Source organism: Thunnus albacares, chromosome 19, assembly GCF_914725855.1.
Source record: "Thunnus albacares chromosome 19, fThuAlb1.1, whole genome shotgun sequence".
Taxonomy (NCBI): domain Eukaryota; kingdom Metazoa; phylum Chordata; class Actinopteri; order Scombriformes; family Scombridae; genus Thunnus; species Thunnus albacares.
Window position 1 is genome coordinate 28,150,669 of NC_058124.1, and position 15,882 is coordinate 28,166,550.

Sequence of the window (15,882 nt, forward strand, 5' to 3'; positions counted from 1 at the left end):
AAAGCACAGAGAAGAAGTTATTTAAAGGAATAATCTGACATTTTGGTAAATTTATTAACATGTTTAACTTTCTTACTGAGAGTTAGAAGAGAAGATCAACCAGTGGTGGAATGTAACTAAGTACATTTACTTAAATACAGTTTTTAGGAACCATTTGATGTTACTTTCTACTTCCTGTCCGCTAGATCTCAGAGGAGAATATTGTACTTTTTACTCCACTACATTTATTTGAATGTGATAGTTACAAGTGTCTTTCCAGATCTATATTTTACAAATAAAACAGATGATGTATTTATATTTGTAATTAATTTAGATCACTTTGTAGAGATCTGTTTCTACTTTGACACATAAGAGTATTTTCTATTGATCGGTGTGAAAAGACATGTAAAATTCCAAGAGGGGTGAAAACTTTTTACAGGCAACGTATATTCTGTATATGTAAAATACAGACAGGTGACAAATGAAAGGAAAAACTGGTACCACCACTTAGATCGATACCACATTCATATCTGTCCATTAAACATGAAGCTACAGCCAGCAGCCGGTTAGCTTAGCTTAGCATAAAGACTGGAAACAGAAGGAAACAGCTAGCCTGGTGTTACAGAGAGTTATATGAAGAAATATAACGACACACAAGGCTGAACAATAACAAATATGATCAGTTCAAATAAGAGAAACTTTAATGCTGCTTCAAATTAAACAGAAACAATATCCTCAACATTCAAGTGCTTTAAGTCATGAGAACATTTGCTCTGCTTGATAACTCACCACAAAACTGGCCATCACCTACTTCCTGTTTCACAACTGATGAATGATTTCATAACTTTCTGTGGTAAAATGCATTTTGCTGCTCTGTTGTATATATTTCCTCCATCTCACACAGAAGAAAACAGGACACCACCACCAACAACAACAATAACAACAACTGCACCACCAACAACCTCAACTACGACTACAGCAACAAGAACTGTACCAGCACCACCACCAACAACAACAACAAAGAAACAAAGTCACACCAAGAAACCCGGAAACAAAAAGGAGGAGGGAGAGAGTAAGATAAAACAGATCTAAATGTTAAATTAAACTGATTAAAGGTGATCGATCTAAATTAACAAAACAACAGAAAACACTTTAAATGCAGTAATTAAACAAACAGATACAGATATAAGAGCCTGGGAAAGTTTTAACACTGTGTTCAAGTGAAACTATAGTTTCAATGTAGGAAGTCGAGCACACAACATACTCAACATTCAGGTGGTTTTTGTTGTGAGAACTTGAACTGTTGCTGACTCAGCACAAATATTAAAGTAGTGTTGGTACTTTTTCAAATACCGAATCATTTTGTGACATTCTGTAAACAGTTAACTGTAGTAAAATACATTTTCTGCCCTGTAATATATATTTTCTCTGTTCTGCACAGATGATGATGAAGGACCAACATCACCACCAGCTGCAAACACAGGTATGACTGCAACAAATAAATCAATAAACCCAAATAGAAAATGAACAAGTAAACGAGTAAAATGAACCAGATCTAAATGTTGAATTATAAAAGTAAAGCTGCAGAGGTGAGGTTAGAAAACTTTACAACAGATCATTCAAACACATTAACACATCAACTACAGGCTGTTATACATTTATTTTTGTAACATTTACTGTGACGGTCTATTAAACGTCAATTTTAAATTTTAATTTTGGTCTCAGATTTATATAAATAAAAACTCATGATACAAGTTTGGTTTCAGGCAGGTCATCAAATGCATATTCAGTAAAGTAAACATTTTGCAGAGTCAGGCTCTTTCTGTGTGTGACATGTACATATGAGCAGGAAAAGAGATGGAGACCAAGTGCACATAAACAACTGTTTTGGCCGTCCGACAAAAAATGTCCCACCAAAGTTAAAAACAAACCTACAACCTTGATTTGAACGATCCCACAGAAGATAAAAAGACACCTTCAACTACAACAACACCTGCACATAAACTTGTTTAAACTGCATTTATTTAATGCACTAACTATATGTTTATTGTCATAAAGTGCTTGGTACTTGGTACATTCTGGGCTTGAAGCTTGAAGGTCATATTCACTGTGAAATCGCTGCATTTGACTGTTAAATGTAAACTTTCTTATTTATTTAAAAGTTCTGTTTCTTTTTTCAGAAATGATCCATCAAATAGTCGAGGAGAAGGAACATGTCTTTCTGCATTGTTCTCACTCTGTGGAGGGTAAAGTGACGTGGAGCAGAGAGATTAATGGAAACACAGTTGACATACTTACAGTTGATGGTGACAGAGAGCAAAGATTCAATGACCCCCACAAACGATACGGTTCATTAGCAGATAAGTCGCTGCTCATCCTCAAAACTGCTGTCTCAGACTCTGGAAAATACTTGTGTAATAATAAAGCAGCTGTGGAACTGACGGTGATCCCATCAGGTAACATTAAACTTTATGTTTTTAAAGATCAAATCTCCTCCTTACATGTATTTATAAAGTGGTTCATACACACTACATTTGGCATGTAAAATTAAATGATATAGTACATTTCAAATGTAGAAATGTAGTGTAAACAATTAGCAGTGTATCTTTGTCTCAGCTGTTACCACATCTGTTTTATATGTTACATGTTCCTGTTTTATGTTTTGGTGAGCAGAAGACATTTTTTCTACTCTGGTGATCAATAAAGTTGATTCCATTTTATTCTATTCTATTCTATCAGATTCAGTAAATATGTCTTTAAAAGAAAAGTTTGACATTTTAACATTAACATTGTAACATTTACTGTGATGGTCTATTAAACGTCAATTTTAAATATTACTTTTGGTCTCAGATTTATATAAATAAAAACTCATGATACAAGTTTGGTTTCAGGCAGGTCATCAAATGCATATTCAGTAAAGTAAACATTTTGCAGAGTCAGGCTCTTTCTGTGTGTGACGTGTACATATGAGCAGGAAAAGAGATGGAGACCAAGTGCACATACACAACTATTTTGGCCGTCCGACAAAAAATGTCCCACCAAAGTTAAAAACAAACCTACAACCTTGATTTGAATGATCCCACACGGAAGATAAAAAGACACCTTCAACTATACCTGCACACACAAACACAGGAATGATCACATGATGAAACAAAGTCGTAACAGGTGTACGTCAGAGCTTACAACGAAGATGTGAAAACATGAATTCAAAGATGAAGATATGTATTCAGAGCATGTGGAAAAGACACTATATTTACAGTAATATTCACTAAGATTAAAATGAAAGAAACTAATTAGTGATTGTGAACGTTTCCTTGTCTTCCAGCCTCTCCTTACCTGTGGCAGATGCCTGTTCGTGTGGTGATCGTAATACTTTATTTAATCCTGATGATCAGCATCACCGTCACTACCTGGAGAAGAGGTGAATGACCTGAAAGTTGTGGATATGAAAATGTTGAGCAGCAAATATTGTTTTAAAAATTACAGTCAGATGATATTTTAAACTCAAGAAAGACTCAATATTTTCAGATTTTACTTATAACAGCAGAAATAACTGGATATCAACTAGCAAACACTCACAGACATTATAGTAGCTCAGAGATTTGTACAAAGATGAACTGAGCAGAAGTTTGGCTGAATCAGACAAATAAATATTGAGTGACGGCCATTTTAATTCATTATGTTCCTGTGGCGCCACTTATTGGTGAAATGTGGTCAAATGAACCAGGATGGTTCAAAGTTGAAATGTGCACATGTCATCTAAATTTGAATTTATGAGTCATAGCAGTTTATGTCAGATCTGTCACACTTACTGAAATTATAGAAAATGGTCATAATACTTTTTTTCAGTCTCATTCAAATATTATATGTATCAGCTTTGATTCAAATTGAATCATGAGCCAAAATATGAAGTGCCTCAGAACGGCCACATGATGGTGCTATTGCTATAATTGGTTCTTTCTCACATTCATTGTCCCAAGGCCCAACTTCAATCTTTAAAATTGAAGAAGTAGCCTTTGAGATATCCTCATAATTAACAGACAAAGACATGGACAGACATGTCATGTTCCTCATTACTGTAACCATTAACATAAACATAATGCACTCTTTTAAATGTGTGATGCTGACTGATGAAGTTGCAACAGAAGTGAATTGAAAATATCTTTAATCATCTCTATGTTTACCTTGTCTCCATTGTAGCGCAACAGATACAGAAGCAACACACAGCAGAAACAGAAAATCATCTCTGATCCTCCATCACACAGAAACAAGAGCGGTAAAAACCAACCTGTCAACAGTGTTCATCCTCATACAGTCTGACAGGAAACAGGTCTGGTTGACAGAGGTGCTGAACAACCCGCACAGCTAAACAGTCTCTTTCTCTCTTTCACGTTGACTAAACTATGAGCTTTGGGCTAAATTTATATTCCAACTAAATATGAAAACTGAATATACTTTTAAAAGAATCACAATTATTCTTGTAGCGATGTTGGCAGCCGGTTACTTTGCATTCACGCATGCAGCAGGGGGGGAAGAGAATATGTAGCTGCAATGTCATGATAGCTTATATATGGACATTTCAGTATTTAGAAATAAAGCAACTTGCTGCAAACCTTTAAAATGACTTGTATGTGTCATTTTTGCATTTCTGAAACTTTTTTTGCCTTTGACAAACATCTGTCAGCTCTGGCTAGCTAACATATTACACATATTCCAGTGAGAAGCAGCAGCTAGTAGCAGTCATAATGCTAACACCGGCTACACAAAGTTAGCTCTACAGGTAGTGACAAATAAACTGAGTGTGTCCCAAATCATCAACCAGCACCACTGGTTAAAAGTACAGATGCAACTCTCATACAAATAACGTTAGCATGAAAACAATAAAGGAACGTTAGCATATAAACCCTGCTGTTTGACTGTTTCATGGGAAAGACACGCTTTTGCCTGCTGCTGGGGCTGCTTCACTGAAATTTCGTAGGGGGCGCTATTCAGCCAGTTTGCATCACTGATGGAATATTGTCATGTAGACGTGTTTAGGCCGGGAGGCTTACCAAACATGTAAAGTTTGGTAAGCCTTAAGTAAGATCGGAGCATTTACAATAAAGTTATAGCAACTTCCTCTGTCATGGTGAAAGATCAAATCTCAACAGTGTGAGAATTTTCTGCAGGGTGAGACATGTCTGTCTTGTTCACACCTGTGTCATCAAAATCATACAAGTTTTGGGCCCATTCACTTGAATTTCAATTAGTAAATTGAAAACTCTTGAAGAGTTTGTGTGTAAAACAAATTAATTTTCTAATTTTCATCAAATCTATTTTTAGAAAAGTAAAGACTTTTGACCCACATGACCTGGTCAAAGTTTGATTGACATGTCAAGGTGTGTAGAGACAATAAGTAACTGCAGCTGGACACAGAAAAATACTCATATATTTGAATGGAGAGTGTGAGTGAACTGCTAGGTGCTCGGGCCTTCATAAAGGAAAAACTGCAGTACAGAGCTACAAATTTTAGTTTTGATGGTATTTTTCTACAGCACTTTATCACTAAACTGTCACCCTCACTCCATTTTTCCCTTCCCCTCATAGGTCATCCCCACTACTGGATTATAAATGAAACACCTATAATTATTGTAAAATTAATGATAATAACACCAAACTTCATGCAAAGTTTGTATATAATGTACTGTATGTATATAAGCCTTTCTGCTGTATCCTACAAAAATGAGCTGCATTCAACCCCCACACCAGTGGCAGCTGGTGACTCAAAACATTGGGGAGGACAGGAGGAAAACCAACAAACCGCATCAAACTATATCATTGTCCCCCACCTGATGAAATCGGAGGGATGGGGGGCAATTTTATATGCCAATAGAACAAACAAAAACCCCTGAGTGGTGTAAAGGCTGCTTCTTTAAAGACATTTAGCATATACATATTGTTTCTAAACAAAGAAGAGCTCATTTTAGCCATGGACTGGTTCAGATGTGTGATTTTACCAACAAAGTCAAATTCAAATTTATAGTATTGTTCTATTGTGACAACAGATTTATGTTCTCATCAAAAATAGACAAGATATCAAATGATTTACACGTGTTTCCTGTGTATTTTCTTAGTATACAGAAATATATAAAGTACCACAAAGCTTATAATGTGATACAGGAACAGATCAGTGCTGAATACTAGAAAGACTGAACACTAAAAACATTCACAGATCTAAAAGTGTAGGTTCACATCAGAAAGTATTAATGCATGTATCAAATACATGACTTACACACTCTCATCTATGTGCACGACATACAAAATATAGTCTACAAAGCTGACATGTTAACACTAGGGGTGCAACGGATCACAAAACTCACAGTTCGGATCGTATCACGGATTTGAGTCACGGATCGGATCATTTTTAGGATCAGAAAAAAAAAGAGAGACAAATAAAACTTTGTTTTCCATCTATTCTGTTACACACTTACAGCAAGAAACAGCAATGAACTTTTGCCCATGGTCTTAAATGAAAACATTCAAGACAAACAACATTTAAGATGTCCAAAGTTTAAATAAACTAAAATAAAATATATGAAACAGTCCACGGAGGAGCTGCTGTGTTCAGCTGCACAGATAGGCTTCGGCTGCCAGGATGTACCACTCTGTTTGGAAAAAAAACTTTTCTAAAAATTGATGTGATGAAAATAAAGAAATTAATTTGTTTTACATACAAACTCATCAAGAGTTTTCAATTTACTAATTGAAATTGAAGTGAATGGGTGCAAAACTTGCATGATTTTTATGACACAGGTGTGAGTAAGACAGACATGTCTCACCCTGCAGAAAATTCTCATCCTCACACTGTTGAGATTTGATGTTTCGCCATGACAGAGGAAGTTGCTATAACTTTATTGTAAATGCTCCAGTCTGCGCCAGACTTTACATGTTTGATAAGAGTCCCAGCCTGAACACGTCTATATGACAATATTCAATCAGTAATGCAAACTGGCTGAATAGCGCCCCCTATGAAGTTTCAATGAAGCAGCCCCAGCAGCAGGAAAAATATTAGACGACGGAAGTGATGTTTATCTCCTTCTTGCACTGTCTGAAAACAGCTCGGCTCTGAAGACATCTACATGCCCGTGACAGAAGCCCTTCGATTTCGTTGCGGCCTGACGTGCACAGAGGCGCGAGGGCCTGTTCATCTTGCAGCTTTAATTATATTATAAAACTGTAAATTAAAACAGGTGACAAGAAGAATTGCACATACTAATAGATTAATTTAAAAATTCCTTGCCTGCAGTGATGTTACAGCCCAGAACAAAGGCAAACAGGCAGGTGTGGATGTTGACCCTCATCCTGACACAGACTGAAATGATTCAATATTCAGAATAATGTTTGACACATTGCTGTGTGGGCTGATAACAGGAAACTTATACTTGTTCCTGAAAAAAGAAAAGCTCTTTCTCAACACTTCTCAGTGTCTTTTTATGGTGAAAGAATGCTAATGTTCCCTGGATCTGCAGCACATTTTACATGTTTACATCCTCACTTCCAAACTCTTCAGTTTATGTTCAAACACTAACATGTATTCATACGGACAGCAATCTGCCAAATCATAACCACACTGAAATACATCTATATTCAAACAAAAAACAAGATGTGCTGTCAGAAATAAAGCCCACTGAAAGCTGTTCCTATAGATACACTGTAACACTCAGTGTTGAAACATGCATGAAACCAGTCCTAAAAAACTGTAACATAATTTATTATATATATAATCTAAATTCAGTAACAACTAATTTAATGCTCTAGTAATGACAGACAAGCCTCACTGCTGAGCTGAATGTTTCATGCAGGTGCTCATTTATGCTGGATTACATGTTTATCCGCAGTGATTGAATGAGTGAAACATTTCAGTGGTAAATGTCCACCTTTTCTGATCAGATCAGGCAAAACTGTGTCAGAAAACTGTTTCCACTGTAATTGCACTGAATGACACATCATGCTCTCCGTGATATCACAATTCTCTCCGCCCAGCGCTGCACTACAGATCACTGATGCAAGTGATTTCTACATCCTTCTCTATTTCCATGTATGTGCTTTGCAGTAAAGTTAATTCCTGTTCTTTATTTTTATTTTTTTGTTCTTATTTTTCTTAAGTTTTCACAATACTTTCTGACTAGATATTTGAGAAACGGCAGGAAGTCTACCTCATCATTCAGTCCTGGAGATTTAGTGGCTTTCAATGTCATAATCCAAAACATTTCTCGTTGAAGGAGTTTTTTTAGTCTCTCGCCACCTCTTATATGATTAGGTATCACTTCGAGGGCAACAGCTTTCAAGGAAGAGGGGTTTCCATGTCCCACTTGGTTGTAATGAACAGTCATAGGATGGTTTGGATTTTTTTGTGCAAGTAGCAGTTTTATGTCCACCAAGTCTGTCTTCAAATCTCCTTTTTGTTCTCCCCACATAGAAAAAACCACAGGGACATTCACCACGGTATACCAGAAAGGAAGTGTTACGATTAGCAATGTGATTTATTTTATATGACTTGTTGGTGAACACATCGACAAAGCTGTCCATTTTGGAAATATTGCCACAATGGCAACAGTTACCACAGGGGAAGTTGCCCACAGATTTATGAAGCCAGGAAGTGATAAACGGCTGTGGACCAGCTTGTCTTGTAAAGTGGGAGCCCTTCTAGAGACAAAGGTGGGAGGTTCAGCAAACAATTTCTGCAGTTTGTAATATATTCCATTTGCATTTGATGATGTTGAGGATCTGAGTAGACTGTTTGCTGTAAGTCGACACAAAGTAAGTATTTGAATTATGTGATGGTTTTTGTTTTTTGAATAAGAGGCTCTTCCTATCCATAGATTTAGCTGTAAGGTGTGATGTTTCCAGATCCTCATGTTTATACCCCCACTCTGCAAACTATAGCCTCATTTCTGCAGATTTTAGATCAAAGTCCTCCTCTTGATTACACGTGTCGAAGACGCTGAAATTGTCCAAACAGGATGTTACTGATAAGGTGGGGGAGATGGAAACATTTAATATGATGAGACCGGACAGTAGGTTGTTTTCTTACTTTCTGGGTCATAACTCTTCATGTTTAGAATGTGGTCTATATAAGGATGTAGAGACGGAGAGAAGAAAGGACATTATACATCAGTAAATGGTGAATTCAACAGAATATATGTTGAATAAAAATCTTCTTTTTTGTGATCCAGGTGTTTAGAAGACTCTCTGAGGATTCTGGAAATGCATTCAGAATTGAGTGTTGTCAAACCCCCGTCTGGATTTTTGGAAGTTTGCCTCGTATTTATTCTTCACAAAAGGCTGCGCTTGTCTCTGTGACTCGAATGAAATGTAACACATGAGAGGCACAGACTGGGGCTAGGTTTCAGTTGTCAAAAACAAGTTATAAATAAAGAAATAGTAAATGTGGATATCAAAAGCATCATAACTGTAAAAAAAATAGTGTTTCATTTTCAGTATCAGTTCCTGAATGATATGAAAAAAGAAAGTGCTGTGAACCAGCAAAAATCGAAACAGAATAGAACTCTGTCGTACTGTACAAGTGTTTATTCATAAATCAACATGAAAAACAGTTCAACTCAAACAAAGCAACAAAGGACATGAAAGCATTTTGTTTTCTGGTGGTTTTTTAACTTTTTTTTTACAACAAAACATCTATTAAACATAAATATTCAAAGGCTTTCATTCTAAAGGATTGCAGTAATACAATAAAATAGAATATAGTCCCATTGAAACAGTTTTAATCTTCACCTACAAAACTGAGGAATAAGCATTTTTTCTTTCCATATTTTGCAACAAACAAATCTTTCAGAAGTATATTATTACCTGACAGAAGCTAAATGTTTATGTACTATACAGGTACTGGTCATTGTTCTCAAGCACTTTGGGTTTCTTCAGTAAGGAATATGTCGGGTCATTCAGCTACGGTGTACCTGTGTATTGAGATGAAGAATTACAAACAGGCAACAGAATTCATGACGGGGAAAATTACTACCATCTGCTTCCTATCAGATACATTTGTCCAATTACTGTTAAGACAAAGATCAGAAAAAAGAAAAACTGAAAAATGTAAAGAAAAGCTGTGAAGGCCAAACCAAAAATAAGAAACTCAAACCAAAATACAGTCAGCACGGGCCTGCTGAGGCTGTTATTTTGGATGCAAATCAAATTTCTTTCACATTCTAGCTCTATGTCAGATTTTGGAGACATAATAATTTTGGGTTGCTGTTATTGTTTTCTTGAGTTTTTATCAAGCAGCAACCTCCGTGGCTGAAAAATGAAGCCAATGTGGAAGTGCCAAAAACTGCAGTTCCCTGAACGGCCACTTGAGGCTCCTAAAGCTTTACAGCAGAAATAAACATGTTTACAGCCTGGTACAAAAAATGGTTTTGGTCTCTGTAGCTAATTTCCTCTTTCATGACAACTGCACAGGGGGTGATTTCTTTTATAACTCACTCGTTTAAATTTTATTAAGCTGTAAAGTTATGCATAATGAAGGACATGGCTGCTTTGAGTGACAGGTCCGCCAGCCACTAAGTGGCTTGTTTCAGCCATTCGGCCCCGCCTCTTTGCCCATTTTTGATTGGCTGGGAGTTAGGCAGCGTCACGCACTGCCAAGATGGCGACGGCCGGAGCGGCTCACTTTGAGCTTCAAAACTGCTCTTCAGAAACCAACATGTGAGGTCACGGTAACTACATCCATATTTTTATACAGTCTATGGTTTTTATTAACAGATAGAATTTATTCCATACAATATTACTTTTTACACTTGTGTTTCATGGTGCTTTAATTGTTAAAAACTTCCTTATATACAAGGTAACACATTAATATCATCCAACTGAAAATGAAGAGCCAACGATTTACCTGTTTTATTACCATCAGGCAAAGGGTCGGTAATCATGGAATACGGCGACTCAGTTAGATATGTGTCTGTAAGAAGAAACAAAAGATAATTAATCTATGAAACGTGTAACCAGAAATATATCTCAAGAATCTTTGATTGAACTGTAAAACTGTAAATGTTGATGACAGTTCAGGCTTTACCGATCTTGTTTCCCATTGGTGGAAGATCAGGGATGGTGTAATATGTGGGTTCATTTTGGTTTGATCCACCTATTAAAACATTTACCAACAATCATTTATTATAAAGAACTAACTGACCTTTTACGCCACAGGTATTAATACCTTATTCCAACTTTTGAGTGGGCTGTCAACACCAGTGACTAATAAGTTGATGACCCAATGAAAAGGCATTTTCAAGTAAAGGCCTTTGCACTTCATGTCCAAATTTTTCCAATGTGCTTTTGAACACATCCTCTGAAAAGGGTGTGATGAAAGCAGAACCCTTGTGCACTCAATTTTTAACAAAATTATGAGTCTGCAGCTATGCTAGCAGCTCTCTGAGGCTGTACTTTGAGCTAACGTCAACATGCTAACATGCTCACAAGGTTGACATGCTGATTTGGTGTGTTAGCATGCTAAAATTAGCTAATTAGCACAATGTACAGCTGAGGCTGATGGGAATGTTGGGAGTTTTTCAAGAATGTGGTCATAAAATCTTGGACAAATTGAAGTTTTGCACTTGTGATGTTGCTAGACAAGAAGTCTGGAAAACCATCCAATAGATGTTCCAATCAAAAACTATAACCTGATGGTGGCGCTAGACAAAAAGTGAGAAGATCATCAAACTCAGCCTTCATCCTCTGGAAAACATGAATGTCTGTTCCAACTTTGATGGCGATCCATCCAGTAGTTTATGAGATATTTCAGTCTGGATCAAAGTGACAAACAATCACTTGAAAGACCAACATGGCCATCCCCTGAAGCCATGCTGCAGAAAATTCCTAACTCAACAAGCACATCCAGACTGCAGGAGATCCGGCTGTTAGCTACTGAAAACATAATAAAGGTCATTGCACTCATCAAAGGAAAAAAATATCTAAATGTTATGTCATAATTATGACTTCCGTAACACGACTCAGCATCTCATACAAGATCAGTACGTCATCATAATTACAAGAAAACCGTCTTTGAACTGTTCGCTGCATTTTCATTCAGCTCACCAACAAAACACAGCCATTAGCATTTTGGCTAAAACTCTGTACGCTGCCTCTTAACTGATTCAACCACCACAATAACCCGCAACAGTTCCTGTAGCTACACAGATTAGATAAGCACTTCTCTCAGTTATGAGAGCAGTATTTCGTAATTACAAGAGAAAGCTCTCACAATTACAAGTTGATGAGTCACAGTTATGAGATACTAAAGTCCACCTTTTTTCTTCATTGATGAATGCAGGACAGTTCTGTACAAGTGTTTGATCATTTACCTGAGAAAGGTATGTTTGATCATTTACCTGAGAAAGTCTCCATGCAGTATTCAGCTGATGGTCCGCCAGAGCTTTCCACACCTGCCAGAAAAGAAATGAAAAGAAGATCACTAAATTTGATGTTTAAGGTACAGTAGTATCTTATTGCTTGTTTTGTAAAACAGAAAAACAGAAATGCATTTTTGTGTATGAAGATATAAAATAATGGAAAATAATGTTCAAATAGATGATAAAACATCTTAATTTTGGTTTAAGTGACATAAAACAGCCTCAGAGATATGACTACTTGTTATGGCTCCTATCTTTATTTGGATTACAGTAAGAAACTGAGTTGCACCTCAGGAAACAGGTAAGAAATATGTTTATTGTGCAGCAGATGAATTGTTTTTATGAGTCTGATAGTGAGGAGAGTCTTTGAGAAGCTTTTAAGAAGCTGTGGAAGCTTATAATGATATATACTGTATGAACTGTGTCTTATAATGCTACAAGTTCCCCTCTGAAGACTACAAGCAGTTATAGTCGAATGACCTCAGTGTCACTATAGTGACAGTGCATGAATGCAGGCACAGTAAGCACAGCGTAGGTTTAATTTTAGATCAGTCTCAATCATGATAGAAAGAGGAAGTTGTCATTTTAAAAAGAAACACTTCTCATTTCTCACGCTTTGTAGGGTTCAACCCTTCATCTCGTATCTCGTCATAGATGTGGTATATTTCTTCAGTCCCTGCAGAAAGGAAAACAAATTAGTGAATAACTTAATTATTACTGAATAATCACTGATTATCTGCTATAAACTCTGATGACAAACAGGCTGACTTTAATACCATTAGTTTTAATTTTTATAGCATAATCAGTGAATTTCGTCTGTGTATGGAAGTGAAGGGCAACCGGCAAAAAATGTTCTGAGATTAAATCAAAAGTCTAAAATTAAAGTCAAAATTATGACATGAAAGCTGATTATTTAATTTATAAAATTCTCAACATTTTCTAAGGGAGACATCAAATAAGAAATACATTTAAAATTTAAAAAGTAAATAAACTGTACTATGAGTGAGGTATAAGTAAATGTTAAGTAATTATCATTGTGCATGTTGTGATAAAAACACTGTATATCTGTTAAAAAAGCCATAATTCATGTTAATGTGCTGCAATCATATATCCTGTAAGAATGCCTTTTGTTTATTGTTAAATTATGAACATTTAATTTATGAGCACATCTTTCTTGTATTCATCAAAATTTAGTGTGATTGTAAATTTCCAGGTCAGACTTCATTTACCTCGTCTTTTACACCTCCGAGTACAGTAGACGGTGATAATGATGAGGAGGACGAGGAGGAAGGAAACAACTATCCCCACCACCAAACCAAGAGATGACTTCTGACCTTTAGGAGGTAGTGAGAGACAAAGTAAAAGTTCAAAACAAACATCCCGACATGATACGTGTTATATACAGTACAGCAGCCGGCTGCACCAGCTAATCAAAAATCCATCACTAAGTTTGTGTGTGAAGTTCTTCTACTAACTACTAACTAGTTTCAGTTTTTAGTAAATCGGGTTGCACCATTAACTGTTAGAAATGTTTTATCTAGTGAACATTTAATGTGTAAATCGATAGCAAGGAAACATCTGTAGTGCCATCTAATAGCTGTGAAGTGTGAGGGGCCGCTGGTTCCACAAGTGTTTATTTTATTTAACCATCCAAGCAGTAGAAGTGCTCAGTGTAACATTGTCTGTGAGAAAAATGAACAGAATTTTTACCTCCGGAACCAGGAACGCCAAAAATATCTCCTCTAATTTTGCAACTCTATGAGAAACAGCCGACTATGTAAACAGGAAGTGACTGTAGCATCACGAGCTGTAACATAACTTCCAACAATAACAGTTTTAGGAGCCAAAAGATAAAATAAACTGAACTGCGAATCATTTTTCAATGTAGGTGTGACACAACGAAATCCACCTGAATGTTGAGCATGTTGTGTGCTCGACTTCCTACATTGAAACTATAGTTTCACTTGAACACAGTGTTAAAACTTTCCCAGGCTCTTATATCTGTATCTGTTTGTTTAATTACTGCATTTAAAGTGTTTTCTGTTGTTTTGTTCTTCTTTGAGTTCTTGTCTCTGGGCTCTCAGATCGATAAAAGCTTTTAATCAGTTTAACAATTCAACATTTAGATCTGTTTCATTTTACTCATTTTCTTTTCAGGTTTCTTGATGTGACTTATTTATTGCAGTCATACCTGTTTTTGCAGCTGGTTGTGATGTTGTAGAAGTTGCTGTAGATGATGTTGTTTTTTTTTTATCTTCTGTGCAGAATAGAGAAAATATATATTACAGGGCAGAAAATGTATTTTACTACAGCTAACTGTTTACAGAATGTCACAAATTGATTCAGTTTTTGAAAAAGTAACAACGCTACTTTAATATTTGTGCTGAGTCAGCAACGGTTCAAGTTCTCACAACAAAATCCACCTGAATGTTGAGCATGTTGTGTGCTCGACTTCCTACATTGAAACTATAGTTTCACTTGAACACAGTGGTAAAACTTTCCCAGGCTCTTATATCTCTGCTACTACTAGTTTACTAGTTTTTAGTAAATCAGGTTGCACCATTAACTGTTAGAAATGTTTTATCTAGTGAACATTTCATGTGTAAATCGATAGCAAGGAAACATCTGTAGTGCCATCTAATAGCTGTGAAGTGTGAGGGGCCGCTGGTTCCACAAGTGTTTTCAAAATTTTCTTTAAACGATCTCCTCGATGTTACTGAACATAGAAACTCAGGACTCTCCTGGATAAATCTTTTTTCTGGTGATTTAACCATCCAAGCAGTAGCAGTGCTCAGTGTAACATTGTCTGTGCGAAAAATTAACAGAATTTTTACCTCCGGAACCAGGAACGCCAAAAATATCTCCTATAATTTTGCAACTGTATGAGAAACAGCCAACTATGTAAACAGGAAGTGACTGTAGCATCACGAGCTGTAACATACCTTCCAACAATAACAGTTTTAGGAGCCAAAAGATAAAATAAACTGAACTGCGAATCCTTTTTCAATGTAGGTGTGACACAACGAAATCCACCTGAATGTTGAGCATGTTGTGTGCTCGACTTCCTACATTGAAACTGTAGTTTTACTTTAACACAGTGTTAAAACTTTCCCAGGTTCTTATATCTCTGCATACGTTTGTCTCATAACTGCATTTAAAGCTTTTAATCAATTTAACATTTTAGCGTTTCTATTTGGGTATGCCAAATGGGCAAAAATTCCAAAAAAAAGGGTGGATGTTAAGAGGCTGTTTCATTTTACTCATTTTCTTTTCAGGTTTCTTGATGTGACTTATTTATTGCAGTCATACCTTTGTTTGCAGGTGGTGTTGTGGATCTGTCATCATCATCTGTGCAGAATAGAGAAAATATATATTACAGGGCAGAAAATGTATTTTACTACAGCTAACTGTTTACAGAATGTCACAAAATGATTCAGTTTTTGAAAAAGGAACAACGCTACTTTAATATTTGTGCTGAGTCAGCAACAGTTCAAGTTCTCAC

The 15,882-nt window shown here is 36.3% G+C and overlaps 2 protein-coding genes and 3 gene segments (V, D, J or C); 1 reads left to right on the plus strand and 4 right to left on the minus strand.

Annotated features, from left to right (window-relative positions):
• Positions 1 to 15,882, minus strand: part of LOC122970078 — a 916,362-nt gene that overhangs the window by 308,523 nt on the left and 591,957 nt on the right.
• Positions 1 to 15,882, minus strand: part of LOC122970080 — an 891,879-nt gene that overhangs the window by 268,452 nt on the left and 607,545 nt on the right.
• LOC122970079 overlaps positions 1 to 15,882 on the minus strand; it is an 808,187-nt gene that overhangs the window by 198,227 nt on the left and 594,078 nt on the right.
• Positions 1 to 15,882, plus strand: part of LOC122970054 — a 151,022-nt gene that overhangs the window by 80,504 nt on the left and 54,636 nt on the right. The gene's annotated exons all lie outside the window — the stretch shown is intronic.
• LOC122970052 overlaps positions 1 to 15,882 on the minus strand; it is an 82,707-nt gene that overhangs the window by 47,312 nt on the left and 19,513 nt on the right. Inside the window, exons 4-9 of one of the 2 annotated variants that reach the window (XM_044336154.1) lie at positions 13,610 to 13,714; positions 12,994 to 13,056; positions 12,360 to 12,413; positions 11,048 to 11,116; positions 10,868 to 10,933; positions 9,865 to 9,935 (exon numbers count right to left, since the gene is read on the minus strand). In XM_044336154.1, coding sequence (XP_044192089.1) covers positions 9,925 to 9,935; positions 10,868 to 10,933; positions 11,048 to 11,116; positions 12,360 to 12,413; positions 12,994 to 13,056; positions 13,610 to 13,714 — 368 coding nt within the window. In that variant the 3' untranslated portion in view covers positions 9,865 to 9,924. Of the gene's footprint in view, positions 1 to 9,864; positions 9,936 to 10,867; positions 10,934 to 11,047; positions 11,117 to 12,359; positions 12,414 to 12,993; positions 13,057 to 13,609; positions 13,715 to 15,882 lie in introns of those variants that run through there. The other variant, XM_044336153.1, reaches the window with a different exon arrangement.